The 20,745-nt window shown below is 36.5% G+C and overlaps 1 protein-coding gene and 1 long non-coding RNA gene across 3 annotated transcripts in view; one reads left to right on the forward strand and one right to left on the reverse strand.

Moving 5' to 3' along the window:
* LOC133556502 (apoptosis-inducing factor 3) overlaps positions 1 to 20,745 on the reverse strand; it is a 53,972-nt gene that overhangs the window by 16,387 nt on the left and 16,840 nt on the right. For both annotated transcript variants that reach the window (XM_061906481.1, XM_061906480.1), the window contains exons 2-8: positions 14,637 to 14,799; positions 7,272 to 7,485; positions 4,604 to 4,713; positions 4,412 to 4,521; positions 4,300 to 4,344; positions 4,136 to 4,232; positions 190 to 302 (exon numbers count right to left, since the gene is read on the reverse strand). In XM_061906481.1, coding sequence (XP_061762465.1) covers positions 190 to 302; positions 4,136 to 4,232; positions 4,300 to 4,344; positions 4,412 to 4,521; positions 4,604 to 4,713; positions 7,272 to 7,485; positions 14,637 to 14,667 — 720 coding nt within the window. In that variant the 5' untranslated portion in view covers positions 14,668 to 14,799. The remainder of the gene's footprint in view (positions 1 to 189; positions 303 to 4,135; positions 4,233 to 4,299; positions 4,345 to 4,411; positions 4,522 to 4,603; positions 4,714 to 7,271; positions 7,486 to 14,636; positions 14,800 to 20,745) is intronic.
* Positions 61 to 11,489, forward strand: LOC133556504 (uncharacterized). The gene is made up of 3 exons (XR_009807530.1): positions 61 to 326; positions 7,286 to 7,425; positions 7,576 to 11,489. It is a non-coding gene; the product is annotated as an uncharacterized LOC133556504 (long non-coding RNA).

Consider the following 20,745-nt stretch of genomic DNA (forward strand, 5'->3'; position numbering starts at 1 on the left):
GAGGGGTAGTACATTAGTGCTGAATGCATCCATAAAATGAAACAATATTGTCATCACTCCCACAGGTTTGAGGACCAACATAAAAAGCACCTCGGACATTATTACGGCCTACGTGTTTAGAGTATATTGTGTGATGGTGTAAGTTTTTACCATCTCATATACCACTCTGATTAGGCTCTGTGTACAAACCTTACTCAGTTTAGGCCTGTCATAAGGAGGATGTCTGTCCATGGTGCACATGACGATGCGGTCCGTGAAGCCCTCTTGCCTCAGCGTCTCCGCACACACCAGACCTGCTGGACCTGCACACATCAATCATCACTCAGGTACATTCTTTTCAACCAAAATTCTTCTTGACAGAATGAGCGAGTGGGTGAGCGGCACAAAACTAGCAAGATGTCGTCATATCTTGTGAAAGTTCAGTTCAGGATTAGTTTAGGACGTTTTTTTTTTTCGTTTTTTCTTTGGCTTTCTGTAGCCAGAGAAGTAAAGAGTATACTCTGTATCTGAAAGTAAAGAGACAAACCCCGGAAGAGAATATTTATATTACCATTATTTTTAAAGGGAAATTTTGTTTTTAAAAATGAATAAATGAGGGGTTGATAGTAGTGACCCCGAACTGTATTTCAGAACTGATATGTGTGCGTATTTTGTTTTGTGATTGATTTATGATAATACAAAGTAAAAATCCAGCACATCATAATGCAGTCTCTCATCAGTCAATTGGTTGGAAATTTAATTTCAGTCGTCCCTCGCCACATCGCGCTTCAACGCTTCAAATATTGCGGGTTCACCAAATTGCGGACTTTTTATCTGTTTTAACGCAGGTTTTACATATTGTTGGCCTACAGTAAGCATTTCCATGCATAAATGTGGCTAAATGGACAAAAAATATCTATACTACAGTAGTATTAGCCACTAGAAGAGACCAAACCAACCTTTGGGCAGGCAGCATTGCTATACTGGATTAAAATGTATTACTTCTTTTCTACAGGACTCTCAGAATGTAGAAAAATATATTTATAAATGTTGAAAATAGATTTTAAAAATAAAAATCTATTTTCAAACTTTATACATATACTTTGCTGTTCTATTTATGAAAATATTACATTTATGATTAATTATTTTTACTTTGTGGAAATTAATTTATCTCGGTGCATTCTGGAACCAGTAAATAGCAATAAACGAGGGACGACTATGCATTGAAGACTCCATTTATGAACCACAGAATGAATAAAAAAAAATGCTTTGGTGTACGAACCTTGTCTTTGTGTACAAAAGTTTTATCCACCTATCCATAGCCATTGTGGGCAGGCTGATAGATCTCAGGTTCCTATTCAATCAGTGCTGCTGTTAGCTACTGTGCTAATTCTTGTGTGTTATAAATGGGTTTTTTTAGCCTTTTTAGCCATTTTTCTAGTTTTGTTATTTCAATATGAGTCCAAAGAAAGCAATGGACAAACTACAGTGCATTTGAAAAGTATTTGCAGGGCTTCCCTTTTTCCACATTTTGTTGTTACGTTACAGTCTTATTCCCAAATGGAATAAATATATTTTTGTCCTCAAAATTCTACACACAATAAATACCCTATACTGACAATTGCTAATTGATTATAAAATTTTAATTAAATACAAATCACATGTCCACATGTATTCACAGCCTTTGCTCAATACTTTTTTGATACACCTTTGGCAGAAATTACAGTTTCAAGACTTTTTGAATACAATACCACAAGCTTGGCACACCTATCTTTGGCCAGTTTCTCCCATTCTTCTTTGGCCATTCCTCTTTGCAGCACCTCTCAAGCTCCATCAGGTTGGATGGGAAGCTTTAGTTTTCATTCAGGATGTCTCTGTACATTGTTGCATTCATCTTAGTCTAGTCAGGGAGATGACCAAGAACCAGACAGTCACTTTGTCAGAGCTACAGCATTCATTTGTGGAGAGAGGTGAACCTTACAGAAGGACAACCATCTCTGCAGTAATCCAACAATCAGGCCTGTATGGTATAGGACTGGGGTCGGGAACCTTTTTGGCTGAGAGAGCCATGAAAGCCAAATATTTCAAAATGTATTTCCCTGAGAGCCATATAATATTTTTTAACACTGAATACAAATAAATGCGTGCATTTTTAAGTAAGACCAACATAGTATAATAAGTCCCTTATTCTTTTTAATAAAATTGTTATTCTAAAGTTAACCAATAATAAATATAATACTTCTTACCATTAATGCGACATCTTGAACAGGTGTGATAGAAAACGGATGGTTGGATTAAAATGGATGAGAATGTTTTATAATTTGAACATTATTTTTAACACTGATTACAAGCGGAATTATTCATTACTTATGTTAAGCAATGTCAGCTAAGATTTATCTGAGAGCCAGATGCAGTCATCAAAAGAGCCACTTCTGGCTCTAGAGCCATAGGTTCCCTACCCCTGGTATAGGGGCCAGTCAAAAGCCATTTCTTAGTTAAAGGCCTACTGAAACCCACTACTACCCACCACGCAGTCTGATTGTTTTTGTCAATGATGAAATATTAACATTGCAACACATGCCAATACGGCCTTTTTAGTTTACTAAATTGCAATTTTAAATTTCCCGGGAGTTTTTTCTTGAAAACGTCGTGAAATGATGACGTGTACGCGTGACGTCACGGGCTGTTATGAAATATGAGCGCTGCACACACACAGCTAAAATTTGTCTGCTTTAACGGCATAATTACACAGTATTTTGGACATCTGTGTTGCTGAATCTTTTGCAATTTGTTCAATTAATATTGGAGAAGTCAAAGGAGAAAGATGGAGTTGGGAAGTTTAGCCTTTAGCCACACAAACACACGATGATTCCTTGTTCAAAATTTCCGGAAGTGGAACTTTATTATGGATCAGAGCGCGGTCAAGCGAACATGGATTGCGACCGAGTGTCAACCAGCAGGTTTCGGTGAGAAAATTGTGGTAAAAATTCGCTTCTTACCGGAGATCAACTGAGCTTGCCCTGTCCATAAAGCTGCCATCGACTTTGCTGAGACATTGGCGTCAAAACACCCGTGGACAAAGCCCTCCGGCTATCAGGTACTGTCAAACTCACTAAAACACTAGCAACACAATAGAAAGATAAGGGATTTCCCAGAATTATCCTAGTAAATGTGTCTAAAAACATCTGAATCCGTCCCAATGTAATCACGTTTTTTTTTTTGTTTTTTTCTAGTCCGTCGCTATCAATATCCTCAAACACGAATCTTTCATCCTCTCTCAAATTAATGGGGAATCTGTCGTTTTCTCGGTCCAAATAGCTGTTTTTGTTTGAGGCTCCCATTAAAAACAATGTGAATATGTGAGGAGCCATCAACATGTGACGTCATTGTCTGCAACTTCCGGTAAAGGCATGGCTTTCCTGTGAGCACCAAAAGTTGTGAACTTTATTGTGGATGTTCTCTACTAAATCCTTTCAGCAAAAATATGGCAATATCGCGAAATGATCAAGTATGACACATAGAATGGACCTGCTATCCCCGTTTAAATAAGAAAATCTAATTTCAGTAGGCCTTTAAAGGTTTGCCAAAATGCACCTGAAAGACTCTCAGACCATGAGAAACTAAATTGTCTGGTCTGATGAGACAAAAATTAAAACATTTGTGGAAACGGCCACTCTAGCAACAGATCCACGCTGATTGGTAGAGTATATAGACAGGTGTGCCAAGCTTGTGGCATTGTATTAAAAATATTTGAGGCTGTAATTGCTGCCAAAAGTGATTCAAAAAAAGGATTGTGCAAAGGCTGTGAATTCTTATGTATATGTGATTTTTTATCTGTATTTTTTATTTATTTTTGAATTTGTTAAAAATATTTAAAAATCACATTGTCATTATGGGGTATGGTTATTCCATTTTGGAATAAGGCTCTAACCTGAAGTAAAGTGCTGTGAATACATTCTGGGTGCACTCCATGTGTGGTTTGAAACATTCAGGAAGTATCTACACTGCCTTACCCGCCCTCTGCCTCAAATCAGCAGAACGCAAACAAGATTAACTGAAATGGTAAAGTGGATTTATTTTTTATTCTTCGTAATTCTGTGAACTAGCTGTTAAAGTTTAGGAGTTTGTTTTATGTGTGTAGCCACAAGATACTGACCTGATCCGATAATTAGAACATGAGTGAAGCATGTGTTCGAGTTAATGACTGCTGAACATCGGGCCATGGCCTTCGACCTTTTCTGTGACTGAAGAGCCTGTAAAATATATAAGCCTTATGTTTATTTACCTGCAATATTTATTCCTCTTAAAAAAAAGTGTCACCTGCTTGTTTGCCCGGATGATGACCTTGTCCTTTTCAACTCTGACCTGGAACAAACAGACATGAGCCTTGCTTACACAACTGTTCAGTTAAATGTGGTAAGAGACAAATCACCTGGAAGGTGGGCAGGCAGTCCAGACCAGGGAAGTCTTCTATATCGCCTGTTGCAATGTTAAAACATGCGCCGTGCCAGGGACAGCGCACGTGTCCCTTTGACAGCACACCTTTCACAACAAAACACCTCCCTTACATTTTCAATGACGATTATTTAAAAAAGGAATGTAAAATTTGCTTTTATATACTTACCTTTGACCAGAGGTGCGCCATAGTGTGGACACTTGTGGCCCAATGCTGAGAACTCGCCGTGTTCTTTAATCAACAAGGCTCTGCCGCTTCCCAAGTCAACTTCTCGCATCCTTGAAAAGAATAATTGAATTCAGTTCCATTTTAGTGCACTACAGTTATCACTTCTGATGTATTTTCACATAATCTGGTTCTGTTCAAGGCTCAAGGTGTTGTATACTTATTCGTTGGGTCTTTAGCTTCTATTCACAACTTGCAGCAAATTAACCCAGTGATTAATCTAGTAAAAATGAGTGAACACGCCAAATTAGCTGTTCGTAAGAAGCTTCACTTTGGTCTTTGAGACCTTTAAACAGTAGTGGATCAGAGAGAATAGTGTGTCCTCTTTTTAATTTAAAATCTGTTCCTGTTTATACCTTGTATTCACCCAATTTAAGACCAGAGGTGGGTAGTAATGGCACAACATTTACGCCGTTACATTTATATATGTAACTTTGTGGATAAATTGTACTTGTCTGAGTAGTTTTAATGCAGCATACTTTTTACTATTACTTGAGTATGCTGGTGAACTATATTTGGTTTAATTCTGATTGCCACATTTATTTATGTCATAATTATTTGTAATCTATTGACTGCAAAGGCGGATTCATTTGGCTCATTAGAGAGACTTCTACCAGCTGGCTCTGCCACATGACTCAGTTTCACCAATAAAACAGAGCCTGACAGTCACATGACGGCACTCATGCTACACATTGTGAAAAGTGACGTGACGTCAGACGAAAAAAAAGAACATTTATATATCATGTGTTGTCATCCGTGTCAGTAAAAATGTTCACATTTCACACTACAATAATTGTACTTCCAATTATAGAAAATATGTTGCGGTAAGTTGTAGATGTTTTTATGTTTTAGCTGTGCTTAAATTAGCCCTGTTATAACATCATAAGTAACTATAAAATGTGCATCTTCTGTAGTACAGGCACACACATGCAAACAAACTACGGTTGTAGTACAATTACCATTAAAAATAGCAACTAAATAAATCAGAAGTTACTCACTAGTTCCTCAGCACTTGAGTATGTTCCTCCCCCCCACCCCCCGCCCCACCCCACAGATAGTTTGAAAATTGTATCCATTGCATAACATTGTATCTATACTTACATTAAAGAAAACAAAAAATATATGTAGCTCGAGTATTGTCGTAGGGATTAGAATACAGCAGGGCAGCATGGTGGTACAGGGGCTAGTGCATGTGCCTCACAATACGAAGGTCCTGAGTTCGATCGCGGGCTCGGGATCTTTCTATGTGGAGTTTGCATGTTCTCCCCGTGACTGCGTAGGTTCCTTCAGGGTACTCCAGCTTCCACCCACCTCCAAAGACATGCACCTGAGGATAGGTTGATTGGCAAGACTAAATTGGCCCTAGTGTGTGAATGTGAGTGTGAATGTAGAAAATGGATGGATGGATGGACTTACAACAAAGGATAACTTTATTAACATAGTTATTTGCGTGTAACAGAAATGCATTAAAGTGTATCAACTTGCTGGAAATGAAAAAAACACAAATTAAATCCTCATTTAATCTATAAACATTTTTTGACAGACTTAAACCATTTGATGCTGATTTTTTTTATTTTATTTAAATAAAATTTAATAAACTCAACTAATAATAATAAATACAAATTGATCATTAATGTTAACTAAGGAGCACAATATATAAACACTTTAACCTCCAACACAAAAATAAATACAACAATTTCTGCAGATTTGTTTTAATCAAAATGAGGAAGTTAGCGTCAATGGCTACATACAATAAGCATATTTTGTATTGCACAGCTTCAGAAAGCGGGTAGCATGATATTGCATGGTACTGATAAAGCATGTTTCCCCAGATCACACGTAGGGTGGCTCCGCCCCACTATTTGAGAATAACTGTTCTAAAGTAATAACAATACCATTTTTGGCTACCCTACCCACCTCTGTTTAAATACTCACTTCTGTTCATTTAAGACCTTTAAATATTCTTACTCATATTAATTCCCAAGGCAGTAAAGTTGTTCTATATTTGAATTTTTTTCTATATCAAAATTGTCAATATTTTCAAAATTGCTTTAAATGGAAATATCATATACAGTACTGCACTGCACATGAAGGAATCAATAAAGTACTATCTATCTATAGTAAATACTAATTATAGTTGTATAATTTTAACCGTTTTAAGACCAGTATGTTTACATAACTCTATGATGGAAAAAACAGAAATAACAATCAATGCAAAAACACAAATTATGCCCCTGCACTGTTTACAAACAACACTAAAAGGAATTTTGCTTCATGCTTTCGATGGGACAAAGTAGCGGCCCTGGTGGACAATTTTTTTTTTTTTTTCAATAATCAAAGATGACCAAATACCCTATTTCTTATACTAAATTATCATATTAAGTAAAAGTTAAAGTACCAATGATTGTCACACACACACACTAGGTGTGGTGAAATTTGTCCTCTGCATTTGACCCATCCCCTTGATCACCCCCTGGGAAGTGAGGGGAGCAGTGGGCAGCAGCGGTGCCGCACCTGGGAATTATTTATGGTGATTTAACCCCCTATTTCAACCCTTGATGCTGAGTGATATAAACACATTGGTGTTGAAAACAAGGTTTCATATGCTTACTGTCCATTTTCCAGATCTTTGACATGGCAGACGGAGGCCTCCACGTAGTCCCGTGATTTGTGGTACGCTTGGAGAGGGGTGGAGTCGTCGTCCGAGCTGTGCCCCAGGGCCCCATTTGGCCTGCAGTCCGCAAAGGGACTTGCCTTGCCATTAGGTGACAGGCCGTCCACCTCTTTTTCCTTTTCCAGCAGAGATAGTTCCACTTTGACTTCAACTGCACAACACAGACATTATCCTGTTAGAAAATACTGTTCTTGACATTTCACTGTGCATTCTCCTATCTGTTGTCTTTTCTCATTTAAAGGAACAGATCTCAGCTAAAAGAGGCAGCCCAAACTCGAATTGAGGACAAATCAAGTGTGACAACTCCTTCAGTGAAACAAATGGAAGATGGGATAAGGTGTCTGGACTAATTTAAAGGGCAAAAATGCCTTCTTTCTTGCTTTTTTTCTCATTCATTCCACAGTCTTAAAGCTCATGAACTGTCTTCTAAGCAGCAAAACATTTAACATGGGAATATTTTAGTGCTGTCAAACAATTTTGAATTTGTAATCAGATTAATTACAATGAATCACAATTAGACATATTATTCATTTTCATATATATTAATGGTGATTTTGCATGTGCAAATAGACTCAAAAAAGAGGGTAAAATACAGTGGAACCTCGATTCACAAACTTAATTGGTTCTAAAACAGGGTTCGTAAATTGAAAATTTCATATAGCGATGCACAATACTCCATAAGAAACAATGCAAATATAAATAATGGGTTCCAGCCTCAATAAAAGTCCATATTTATGTGGTTTGTACACTTTGAACACATGAAGTGCTATACAGAATTATATATCAAAGAAACATAACAAGGGGGTGATGGATCAACTTTAGATTTAGTAACAGGCCAAAACGACGACAACTGTGGCAGGGGACAGTGGCAGCGATTATCTTTTCAAACGCTGGTCTTTTTTGGCGATGTACATCCATTTTCTTCTTTACATTGTTCCTGATGCCCAACCTTTTTTTTTAAAATTATTTTTAGCCTATGTGCGGTTTTCTGTAGCAGGAGAAAGAAACTCCTCCTTCTGAGTTATCAATGGGCAGCGCTTGCTGTTCTCAATCACATGGCTACTTTCAATATGGTTTGCATATATATAAAGGAGCGAGGTCTGGGTGTGCAAATCTAGGCAGACATCTGCGGTTGATTCCAAGTAGATTGTGATGTAACAAATGAATATGCTTGGATTTTTGCGTGCGAACACTTTCATACATCTGAAGTTTTACTGACGTACGCCATTTCCTGGATTTGTTAGTACGTCCATATTTCGTAGGAAAGCCACGCAACTCTCTGAACATGAGGCCCTTGTTCTACAGAATGTACATAGTACTTTACATGACTGTTCAGTCATGTTTTTTTGTACTCATATTTCGGATAGAGAGGATCACATTGACAGCAGCCTGTCATTACCGAATCAACTGCACATTTGTGACAGTAACACTACTTGGACAAACTGCCTGAAGTGCATTGCTGGAGACGATAAGGGATTTTGAGGAATTATTCGCAGCAGATGTGTCAATGACATTACATGTTTTAATGAAATTAATAATAACAAATGAATCCGTATTAAAACATTCCTTTTTGACAGCCTTAAAATATTTATATATTTAAATTAAGTCTATTTAAATGTAAATTGTATTATCTAAATGTCATTTTAATGATAGTATAGTACAATTTAGCAAACTATATATGAACTATGGTTGACTCGATACCAATATTTTGGTACCGGTACCAAAATGTATTTTGATGCTTTTCAATACTTTTTTTAAATAAAGGGGACCTAAAAAAAATTGCATTATAGGCTTTGTTTTAACACAAAAAAATTATGGTACAATAAACATGTTTCTTATTGCAATCGAAGAATAATCTTGTCATTAAATAAAATAGTGAACATAGTCTCCTGAAACTGCGGAAGTTAGTTTGCTTAAAAGAAACATCAGTTTTTCTGACTTTTAATAGTAAGTAAACAAACAAAGGCTCCTAATTTGTCTGCTGACGTATGCAGTAACATATTGTGTCATTTCTCATTCTATTATTTTATCAAAATTATAAAGAACAAGCTGTAAAAACTGATTACTAATATACTTGTTAATTTACTGGTCATATCTGGTTATTTTTAGTCTCAACATCATCTATCTACACTTCTGTTAAAATGTAATAATCACTTATTCTTCTGTTGTTTGGATACTTTACATCAGTTTTGGATGATACCACAAATTTAGGTAATGATCCGATACCAAGTCGTTAAAGGGTCATACATTGTTCATAATTTAAGTTCTCATGTGTCCAGGGACAGTGTATGAATATAATATGAATTTAAAAATAAACTTTTTTTTCCCCGATAAAAAATACTAATGTAATCATAGTAGTATCGATTAGATACGCTCTTGTACTTGGTATCATTACAGTGGATGTTAGGTGTAGATCCACCCATGGCGTTTGTTTACATCGTGACGCCGGTGAGCTATTGTATCCTATTCCTCGTCCTGCAGGGATGATACTTGTAAGAAACGTACTTTATTTGTTGCCATGGAGGCGAGGATAAGTAATTTAGAAGTAGCTACAACACTGCCCATTGCGGATGGACATTAGCCGCTAACTCGCTGGCCAGGTTTTAAAGCACATCTACCGGAGGGTATTTCAGTGTTATAGCTTCACCTTTATCGTTAGTTTTTAAGCCAAAATGCGTCTGTCTACACACTGTGTCTGGTTGTAAGTACTCAGTGATTGTGCGCTGCCGAAGAAGCTCATCTGCTCGTAAAGCCAGCAATGTCATGACGTGACAACGACTTGCCGTCATGCCTGAAAAAAAAAAAATATATATATATATATATGGCGAACCGGTACTTTTCAAACAGAGTATAGTACCGTTTTTGATTCATTAGTATCGCGATACTATACTAGTACCGGTATACCGTACAAGCCTAATATTAACGATGTGATTTCTTCCTTAATGCAAAGATTGAGGACAATATCTACACATAATTCAATTAAAAATGTGATCCCATTTTCCAACAATAAAACAGCACAGTGCCGTGAACATTTTCATTTAGGCCCTATATTAAATTAGATGCTTTTATTTTCATTGCACACATAATACAATGAAACTTGGTTTAGAGTTCCACTTCACTTTCTAGCAGCATGAGGAGATTTTAAAAGAAATACTATAAATACTATGAATATAGGATTAAAGTTGTTAAAAATAGGGATGTGTTAAGAAAGTATAGTACAGGTACAACAATATACACAGAAAATATACATTGGCAGTTAGCATTAAAAATAATAGGATCTTGGTAACTGGTGGTTTTGCTGACATTTATTGCACTTTGATGCCATATATTGCGCTGTTGTTTGAGTTTTCATTAATGCATATGAAACTATGGGCACAACTCCAGCAGGCTCTATCTGTTTGGATTTGAAAATGTGCTGATTGTCCAGGTCTTACACACAGTAATCTGGCTGGAATGTTGTCCCACTGAGTAAGTCTTAATTAAAAGTAATGGAAAATCATACGTGGGGCAATGGCCGGGGAAATGAAAGTAAACGATTTTTAGAGTTGTAAAGACTCACCTGACACTGCGGCAGTTAGTCTGCTTAAAAGAAACATCAGTATTTCTGTCAGTTAGTTTGGTGGTCAGACAGATCGAGTGCTTTTATGTTGTCGTGTTCATACAGATGATGAATCCCTTTTTTCCACTTCACCACCGACATGTGATGCATTCGCCACGTGTTTCATGAAAATGCATGCAGCATCAACTATCATGTTTTCATCAACTATCAAATTGTTCAGCTAGTTCATGGCACAAAATTCCCAGTTTTCCCAGAATTCCTCGTTTTCTGGGTTTTTTTCTCCAATAAAAATAATTGGACAATTTTGCAACCTGCACAATTCTCACTTTTCTTAACCGAGTCACACAATTCCACTATCAACACACTCCACTCATCCTGGACAAACCAACAATGTTACCGGTTCAAAAATTCCCTTTTTGTTTGGAATTTCCGCATTTAAAACTGCAATATGTCCACTCTTTTTTCTTTCGACGACTTCCCACATTTTTCAGCTGTTTTAAACCATTCCACCATCAAAGATAATGTCTGAAACATGCCAGCATGCTAACGCTAGCATTTTAATGTTAGCAATGTGACTTTATTGGTTAATTTTGCAGCTGTACACCTCATAGTCTTATAACTTTGTAATTGAAACATGCTGAATGTTGGCATTTTTAGCTAGTTTTGCTGCTACGCGCCTTTAAGTTTTATATATATCACAAATATTAAATATATATATATATATATACATATATATTACATATATATATATTATAACATTATTATATTATATATATTACATATATATGTATGTATGTATATATATGTGTGTGTGTGTATCTATACATACAAGTACATATACTGTATATATACATATATACTCACATTTGTATATATATGTGTCTATATGTATATACTGTACATATACATGTTATTTATACAGTATACTTTATTTATATATATGTGTGTGTGTGTATCTATACATACAGGTACATATACTGTATATATACATATGTGTGTATATACTCACATTTGTATATATATGTGTCTATATGTATATACTGTACATATACATGTTATTTATACAGTATACATTATATATATGTATATATATATACAGGACTGTCTCAGAAAATTAGAATATTGTGAAAAAGTCCTTTATTTTCTGTAATGCAACTAAAAACATGAAAATGTCAAACATTCTGGATTCTTTACACATCAACTGAAATATTGCAAGCCTTTTATTATTTTAATATTGCAGATTATGGCATACAGCTTAAAAAAACTCAAAAATCCTATCTCAAAAAATTAGAATATTTCCTCAGACCAAGTAAAAAAAAGATTTATAACAGCAAAACAAAATCAAACATTTGAAAATGTCAATGAATGCACTGAGTACTTGGTTGGGAATCCTCTTGCACGGATTACTGCATTAATACGGCATGGCATGGATGCAATCGACCTGTGGCATTGCTGAGGTGTTATGGATGCCCAGGATGCTTCAATAGCGGCCTTTAGCTCATTTGCATTATTGGGCCTGGTGTCTTTCAGCTTCTTCTTCACAATAACCCACAAATTCTCTTTTGAGGTTCAGGTCAGGGGAGTTGGCCGGCCAATGGAGGACAGTGATGCCATGGTCAGTACACCAGTTACTGCTGGTTTTGGCACTGTGGACAGGTGCCAGATCATGTTGGAAAATGAAATCATCATCTCCATAGAGCTTTTCAACAGATACAGCTTCAATAGCCGTATTCCCATGGTCAAGCCACTCCTGAACTCTAGACAACGGAAGTTCCCTCTGTCAGCAATGGTTTGGGGAGCCATGTCAGGTGCTGGTTTTGATCCACTGTGTTTCATCAAGTTCAGAGTCAATGCAGCTGTGTACATGCTTCCATCTGTTGTAAAGCTCTATGGAGATGATGATTTAATTTTCCAGCATGATCTGGCACCTGCTCGCAGTGCCTAAACCAGCAGTAACTGGTGTACTGACCATGGCATTACTGTCCTCGATTGGCCTGCCAACTCTCCTGACCTAAACCCCATAGAGAATTTGTGGGGTATTTTGAAGAAGAAGCTGAAAGACACCAGACCCAACAATGCAAATGAGCTGAAGGCCGCTATTGAAGCATCCTGGGCATCCATAACACCTCAGCAATGCCACAGGCTGATTGCCTCCATGCCACGCCGTATTGATGCAGTAATCTGTGCAAAAGGATTCCCAACCAAGTACTGAGTGCATTAATTGACATTTTCAAATGTTGGATTTTGCTTTGCTGTTATAAATCTTTTTTTATACTTGGTCTGAGGAAATATTCAAATTTTTTGAGATAGGATTTTTGAGTTTTCTGAAGCTGTATGCCAGAATCAGCAATATTAAAATAATAAAAGGCTTGCAATATTTCAGTTGATGTGTAATGAATCCAGAATGTATGACATATATATATATATATATATATATATATATATATATATATATATATATATAATTTATAATATAAACAATAGCTAAAGACCAGTGTACTATTTTAATATGCATGTTTCAGTATACGTGTAGTAATCCTCTTGCGTAAGATGCCGCAATAGCATTAAAATTCCTCCCCCGTACAACACTATATAGAGCAAGCAGAGTGGGCTGGACATAAACCCAAACACATAACCCAGTGTGACGATGAGTCAAAATGGAAATGAATGGCTTCCGAAGTGAATACCAGCAGATAGATTCACTACCCCTGGAACATATAGTCTTCATTTATAAGATAGATATACACGTTCACATACCCATTTTTGTGCTGTTACCTGACTTGACTAAGTAGAAAAAGAGTTATGTGACAGTACACAGTGTCACGCCAAATAACTAAATCAATTATTTATCTAAAGATGTCAAAAGCTGTGCATACTATCGCTTGTCTCAGCACAGAAGGACAAGTTATAAAATAAAAAAACATTGTCAGCTAAAATGTTAGTCCACACATGGGAACAATCAGGATTTAACGCGGCTTGTGTTTAGTGTTCTGCTTAATATAAAGAACATGCTTAATATAAAGAACATAAACAAACAAACAAAAAAAGCTAAACTAATGCAACGATTTTTAATGATTAAAGTTTATCCATTCTTTCACAGCAGCGGTCTCAAACTTAGCTGGTCCATATATTCTGACCTTCTCTTTAACTTTAGAGTTTAGTGGCCCATGCACTTTTGGCTGGCTAATAGTTAAATATATTGTATTGAATCCTACAAGAGACCAAATACAATAACAATGCAGACACTAAAATGACAGCTGCACAACAAACACACATTGAGCAACACAAAGAGCAACTTTCTGTAAGAAAGCAGGGAACTCAAAGCTGTCAAAATAAGCAATTTTAAATGAAATGTTACATTTATAATGCCTAACATAGCTGAGCGTCACAATAGCTGGAGGTAGAAGAAGTGAACAAATACAATCCCAAGGTTAAAACGTGATTTGGAAGTAACCACTTTGTGAGGCCCAGCCTTACCATGACTCTATCTTCAGTGGCCCCTAGATAAATTGAGTTTGGACCCCTGTCTCACAGTTCCAACCTACTCTACATCAATGTATCAAAATGTTAGTGTTGGTGTGATGCAGTCCTGTTCTTCATCACTACAAACTACAACCTCAATTAAAACATGTTTTAAGTTAAAACCTCTCTGATGGTTTTAATGTTTACTTATTACTTCGTAAAAACACTTATTGTTTTGTATCCATTTAAATTGTGCAGCTCTGCGTAAAAGAGTTTGTCACCTGGTTTGGGTTTGGAGAAGCATCCTCCCATGGTGGGCCTGGGATGGAAGGACAACGAAGAAGACGCCTCTAACTCCTGGGGTGTAGTAATGTCACAGAAGTGGAGGTATGTGACCCTGCAGGTCTACGCTGGACATCGTACACATCAATTCTTCCTCATAGCCTGCATGGATACACGAAAGCATCGCATCAACAACACACGACATCTCTGCATCCTTTCACATGCTACCTTGTACAGTAAAGACAAAAAGCACATTGTTTACCATCAATATACATTACATTTTACAGCACATGCCCTTGTCCACGGAGAGTGTCATTTTAAATGTATACATTTTTTCCAAAAGATAAATTACCATCATTTTTCACAATTATCAACACAGGCTTTAAATCCAATTGTCCTGTAATATACATTGTAGTTGTCTACTGTACAACCATACATACAATACTATTTAGTTTACAATGTTTCGAAGACTTGACACAACGGTCCGTCTGTAAGTTTTATCTTTTATAAGATATTTTTGTTATACCATTATACAAATTGTACCACATTTCCCACAATAATTTCAACAACAATTTTCTGTCAATGTGTTTTAGACAGACAAATATATTTTTTGCATTTTTTATTCATTGTCTTTCAAATCAAAACTGGTTGAAGTTTATTAACTGACCCATTAAGAACAGAGGGTCAAAGATCTAATTTGTTTAGACAGTTATTCATTAGAATATTGTAGTCACGTGTTTTTGTAAATTCTACTATCATCTTTACATATAGTTTGTATTATTTTGCTGTCGCTTAAGTCATTTTAATGTAAAAAAAAAAATGTTTTATGCTATTCTGTATAGTGAATCTTTGCATATCTGTGAGTGAGCATTTGCGATCCCGCAAATTAACAGATCGCTGTTAAAAAAAGTATTTTTTTCCAAAGAAAATACAACTCTTTTACCCATAGCTGGTAATAGTTTCTAAATATGCAATATTAAAAATTATGAAATGTACAGTGTGCATTAATGAGATAGTTTTTGTGATTAATCACACGTGTTAAATTTGACAATCTTGAATAAAAAAATCAAAAAAAAGTTTTAGGTTCATTTTTGAACATTTTTAATTGAGATAAATAAAAATCACAATCCGAATATGAATACATTTTTTGTGTACTCTTAGCTCAAAAATAAACCGCACTAATAATTTGTGTTTATAAATGATTGATGAGATATTTTTTGTGATTAATCACATATTAGCTTTGACAATCTTCATTTAAAAAAATAAAATAAAATTTGTAATGGATTGTTGAAAATTTTTAATCGAGATGAATAAAAATCGCGATCCAAATGTGAATCGATATTTTTGTGCACCCTAGCTCAAAATAAACTGTGCTAATAATCTGGGTTTGTACAGGAATAATGAGATATTTTTGTAATTAATCTAATGTGTTAATTTTGGCAATCCTAAATAAAAAAAAACATTGAAAAAAAAAATTTAATTGATTTATAATCGAGATAAATAAAAATCACGATCCCAATGTGAATTGATATTTTTCTGCACCCTTAGCTCAAAATAAACTGCGCTAATAATCTGCGTTTATACATGAATAATGAGATATTTTATGTGATTAATCACATGTTAACTTTGACAATATTAATGGAAAAAACAAATTGCATTGTATACAGCTATTGTCTATTGTGGAGGTTTTCAACAGCAAGTCCACGTCCCCCAAAGGCAGTCCTTCTCAAATAGTGGAGTAGGCCCCTCTGGGGGGGAACAGTGCAATGCCAGAGGGGTCGCATGTGACACAGGGAAAAACATTTTTTGCCATACAAAAGTATGATGAAGCTTCACTGTAACCACGGTGGGTGACAAGGGAAGTCCGGCATGTTGTTTCCTTTAATGTTAATAAGTTTACAATGTTATGCAGAGGTATAGTTATACAAATGTTATGGACAAATTATACTATTTATAGTTATGGTTGGGGGGTGCGAAATATGATCTTCTTTCGAGGGCGGTCGCAATAGAAAATGTTTGAGAAGCACTACCCTAAGGCATGGGTATTCAACAAAATTGAGTTACAGTGCTGTTTTAAAGTCCATCTGCAAAAAAGCTAGTCAAAGATCATCTCTTGTGCTCATCTCAAAAGTGTTTTCAGAAACTGCACAAAAATGTGAGTCTCTCACAAGTTTTTTTTAACTGAACTCGTGGGCCAAATGATGAAAAAGAGAGGACCTAAAATGGAACCTTGAGGAATACCTCAGTTTTGTGAATCAGAAGTTTGGACTCCAGTGTTCTATGTTCGCTAGCAAGGATCTGACAATGTGTTTACACTTGTCCAAGTGCCTCTACACAACAGGACCAGTCTGGTGTTTTTAGACCTTTACTGCAAAAATGTTTGTTTCTCAACTGAACTCCAGGGCCGGTATGGTGTCATTGCCGGGCAGGATTTGGACCCTGTTCTAGGAAATACTGCAGGGGGTCATAAAATGTTTATATTGACCTTTACATTTTCCACAAATGTAAATGCACATCAACATTGGTCCAACACACTGTAGTGAACAGACAAGTGGAGGATACATGGATACAAATGGTCTTTCAGTCACCAATACACACATTTAATACTTAGTTCTTTCAAGAAGGGCAGAGGTTTATTCACCTGTCAGTCCAACAAGGAGGACCTGCCCCTAACAATGCTATGCCAATTACTAGGCTTTGTCAGGATCCCTATGATTGGTCGACCGCTTGTTCTTAGCTCGCAGCTAGTTTTCGTTCAAGAGTTTGGATGAGAAACAAATATAATGTTGTAACACGACACCACCTCAGAAAATGAGGTTTAACAAGGTGCCCTTAGGACAGTTTAATTGGATTTATTCTAACTTTTTTAGGATCCCTGCATAGAAAACGTTGAAGACCCCTGGTCTCGAGTCAACTTTGTTACAATATGGTCTCAAAACATGCAGCTCAGTGAAGATAAGTTGATAGATGGTCTTAAATCACAACTGGAAGCAGTGAGGATTATGGTGTGAAGCCACGTACCATCGCTAGTCGCTTTAGGGGGAGATGTAGGCAGCTCCACAACACAAGGGATCGTGGATGTAGCACAAGCCTGATGACCAGGCTAAAGTGTAGAATGGACTCTGGGGATTCTGGAGCTGAATCTAATTGAATGACTATAACCTTCACTTTTTGAGGTGGCGACTTGTCCAGGGTGTACCCCGCCTACCGCCCGATTGTAGCTGAGATAGGCACCAGCCACCCCAAAAGGGAATAAGCGGTAGGAAATGGATGGATGGAACCTTCACTTTTAGTCATTTTGGGGCCAAAAGCAAACAATGCCCTCCACATACCACATAGAAAAATAAACTAGGTGAATTATTATGTGAAACTACAATGTCAGATGCTTATTAAAGCTTGGTGAGTCGCGCAATGAGTATCAATGAGCCCAACAATTTTACTGTAATTTATAGAAAGTTAGGATACTTACTTTTAGTAACGTGTAAGCGCATTAGAACCGGATGTGTGATGATGGGAATTTTGTGAAGGCTGGAAGTATGTGACTGGTCGGAAAAAGAGAGCTCTTGATGGTGGCCGTGTTTGATCGAGACCAGACTTTTGGCTTTAAAATTGGTTTTGAATGTCCTACAGTACCTCCCAAACTTGTACTTCATCTTGCCAGACTCTCGGTTACAATGTTTTACCATTTAGAGCACTTTAATACTCACAACATCTTTGATGAAAAGCATCATGCTCCACTTGCATTCTGCACTGACAGCAGATCTTGCTGTGTTGATCACATACATTCTGTGTCACTGAGAAAAATCTTGTGTAGTTTTAATAAAAACTGTTTGCTTTCTCCACTCAACTTGGGTAGCTGGTTTGTTTTTTAATTTTCTTGCGGAATCAAGTCAGTAGCATAGAATAGTCGATTGCGTGAGAAGGGGAGCTGTCAAAAACGATCATGATTGATTAAGCATTTGAAGACAAAAAATAAATATTTTTTTTAAATAGAAGAAAACTTTAATAAAACTTTAAAGGCCTACTGAAACCCACTACTACCGACCACGCAGTCTGATAGTTTATATATCAAAGATGAAATCTTAACATTGCAACACATGCCAATACGGCCTTTTTAGTTTACTAAATTGCAATTTTAAATTTCGCACGGGGTATCCCATTGAAAACGTCGCGGAATGATGACGCTTATGTTGACGCGTGCTTGTGACGTTATTGGTTGGAGCGGATATGTTCTCCCAGCACCACTCACGGCTAAAAGTAGTCTGTTTTTATCGCATAATTTCACAGTATTTTGGACATCTTTGTTGCTGAATCTTTTGCAATTTGTTCAATTAAAAATGGAGACTATAAAGAAGAATGCTGATGTTGGAAAGCGGTGGATTGCAGCTGCCTTTAGCAGCCGGTGTTTCTTTGTTTATTGTGAAGCTTTAACACAGAGCAGTCATGCAAACATGTTTCTCTACCACATGTCAACCAGCAAGTTTTTGGATGGGAAAATTGTGATATTAAGTCGGCTCTTACTGGAGACTTAAGCGGATTATGCGACCTCCTGCAGCAGCTGTCAAAAAGCAGCTGTGATCTTGGCTCCTCCATGGCTTCCATCAGAGACACTGGTGGTCACCACAGCACCCTGACTTTCAGGTATGAATTTATAATCTCACTAAAACACTACTAACACAGTAAACAGATAAGGGATTTTCCAGAATTATCCAAGTAAATGTGTCTAATAACATCTGAATCGCTGCCGTCGCCTTTTTTTTATTTTTTTAAGTGCTTCACTCTAACTTTCCTCATCCACGAATCTTTCATCCTCGCTCAAATTAATGGGGAAATCGTCGCTTTCTTGGTACGAATCGCTCTTGCTGCTGGTAGATATGATTATAAACAATGTGAGGATGTGAGGAGCCCTACAACCCGTGACGTCTTACGCGCATCGTCTGCTACTTCCGGTACAGGCAAGGCTTTTTTAGTAGCGACCAAAAGTTGCGAACTTTATCGTCGAATCCTTTTTCGCAAAAATATGGCAATATCGAGAAATTATCAAGTATGACACATAGAATGGACTTTCTATCCGCGTTTAAATAAGAAAATCTAATTTCAGTAGGTCTTTAACTCTTTATTTTTCTCTAGGCCCTAGGCAACTGCCTGTGTATGCCTCATGGTAATTCCGCCTGTGTTTTATTGCAAATGTTGTTACCCAATCAAGCTATTCGGAAGGTTTGGAAAGGGATGAATGAGATTTGTGTGTGTATATGTATTTTTATGGTCTCCGAATGTAATCCTCTCAATTGCAAGGATCTGCTGTAATACTGGAAAAATGTGAGCATGTCCAGTTTTTTGAAGCTATATACTTATACTTATTCATCTTATTCTTGGTCTTATCTACGTATTCTTTTTTCCTCTTTTTCTTCTTTCTCTTTGTCGTTTTTTTCGTCTTCTTCTTCTTTGCCTTCCTATTCATTTTCGTCGTATTCTTCGTCTTTTTTTTCTTCTTTTTCTCCGACTTCTTCTTGGTCCTCTTTTTCATTATCGTCTTTTTCTTCTTGTTATTCTTGTCGTTGCTCTTCTTTGTCTTTTACTTCATCTTTTTCTTCTCTATCTTCTTGTCCTACTTGTTATTGTTCTTCTTTGTCTTTTTCTTCTTCTTTGTCTTCTTGTTCCTCTTCTTCTGTTTTTTGTTCTTGTTTTGCTTCTTGTTCTTCGACTTCTTATTTTTCTTTTTTTCTTCTTGTTCCTCTTCTTACATGTTCCTCTTGTTTTTCTTCTATATCTTTTTGTTTTTCATGTTCTTCTTCTTTTACTTATACTTGTTGTTCTTCTACTTCTTTTTGTTCGTCTTGTTCTTCCCATTGTTCTTCTTCTACTTGCATTTCTTGTTTTTCTTGTAGATGAGTTTTTTCTTATTATTTTACTTCGACTTCTTGTTCTTATTCTTCTTGTTTGTTAGTAGAAGTAACAGAAGTGGAAGTACCAGTAGTAGTATTTTGTCAGTTTCTTTCAAATGAATTTAAAAACCATGATATAGTAGAACATTCGCATGCTATAGTTTTTTCCCCCCAATCTTGCGTTATACAATCAGTAATCATTTAGTGCTTTCATGTCATTTGT

The sequence above is a fragment of the Nerophis ophidion genome, linkage group LG07 (genome assembly GCF_033978795.1).
Source record: "Nerophis ophidion isolate RoL-2023_Sa linkage group LG07, RoL_Noph_v1.0, whole genome shotgun sequence".
Taxonomy (NCBI): Eukaryota; Metazoa; Chordata; class Actinopteri; order Syngnathiformes; family Syngnathidae; genus Nerophis; species Nerophis ophidion.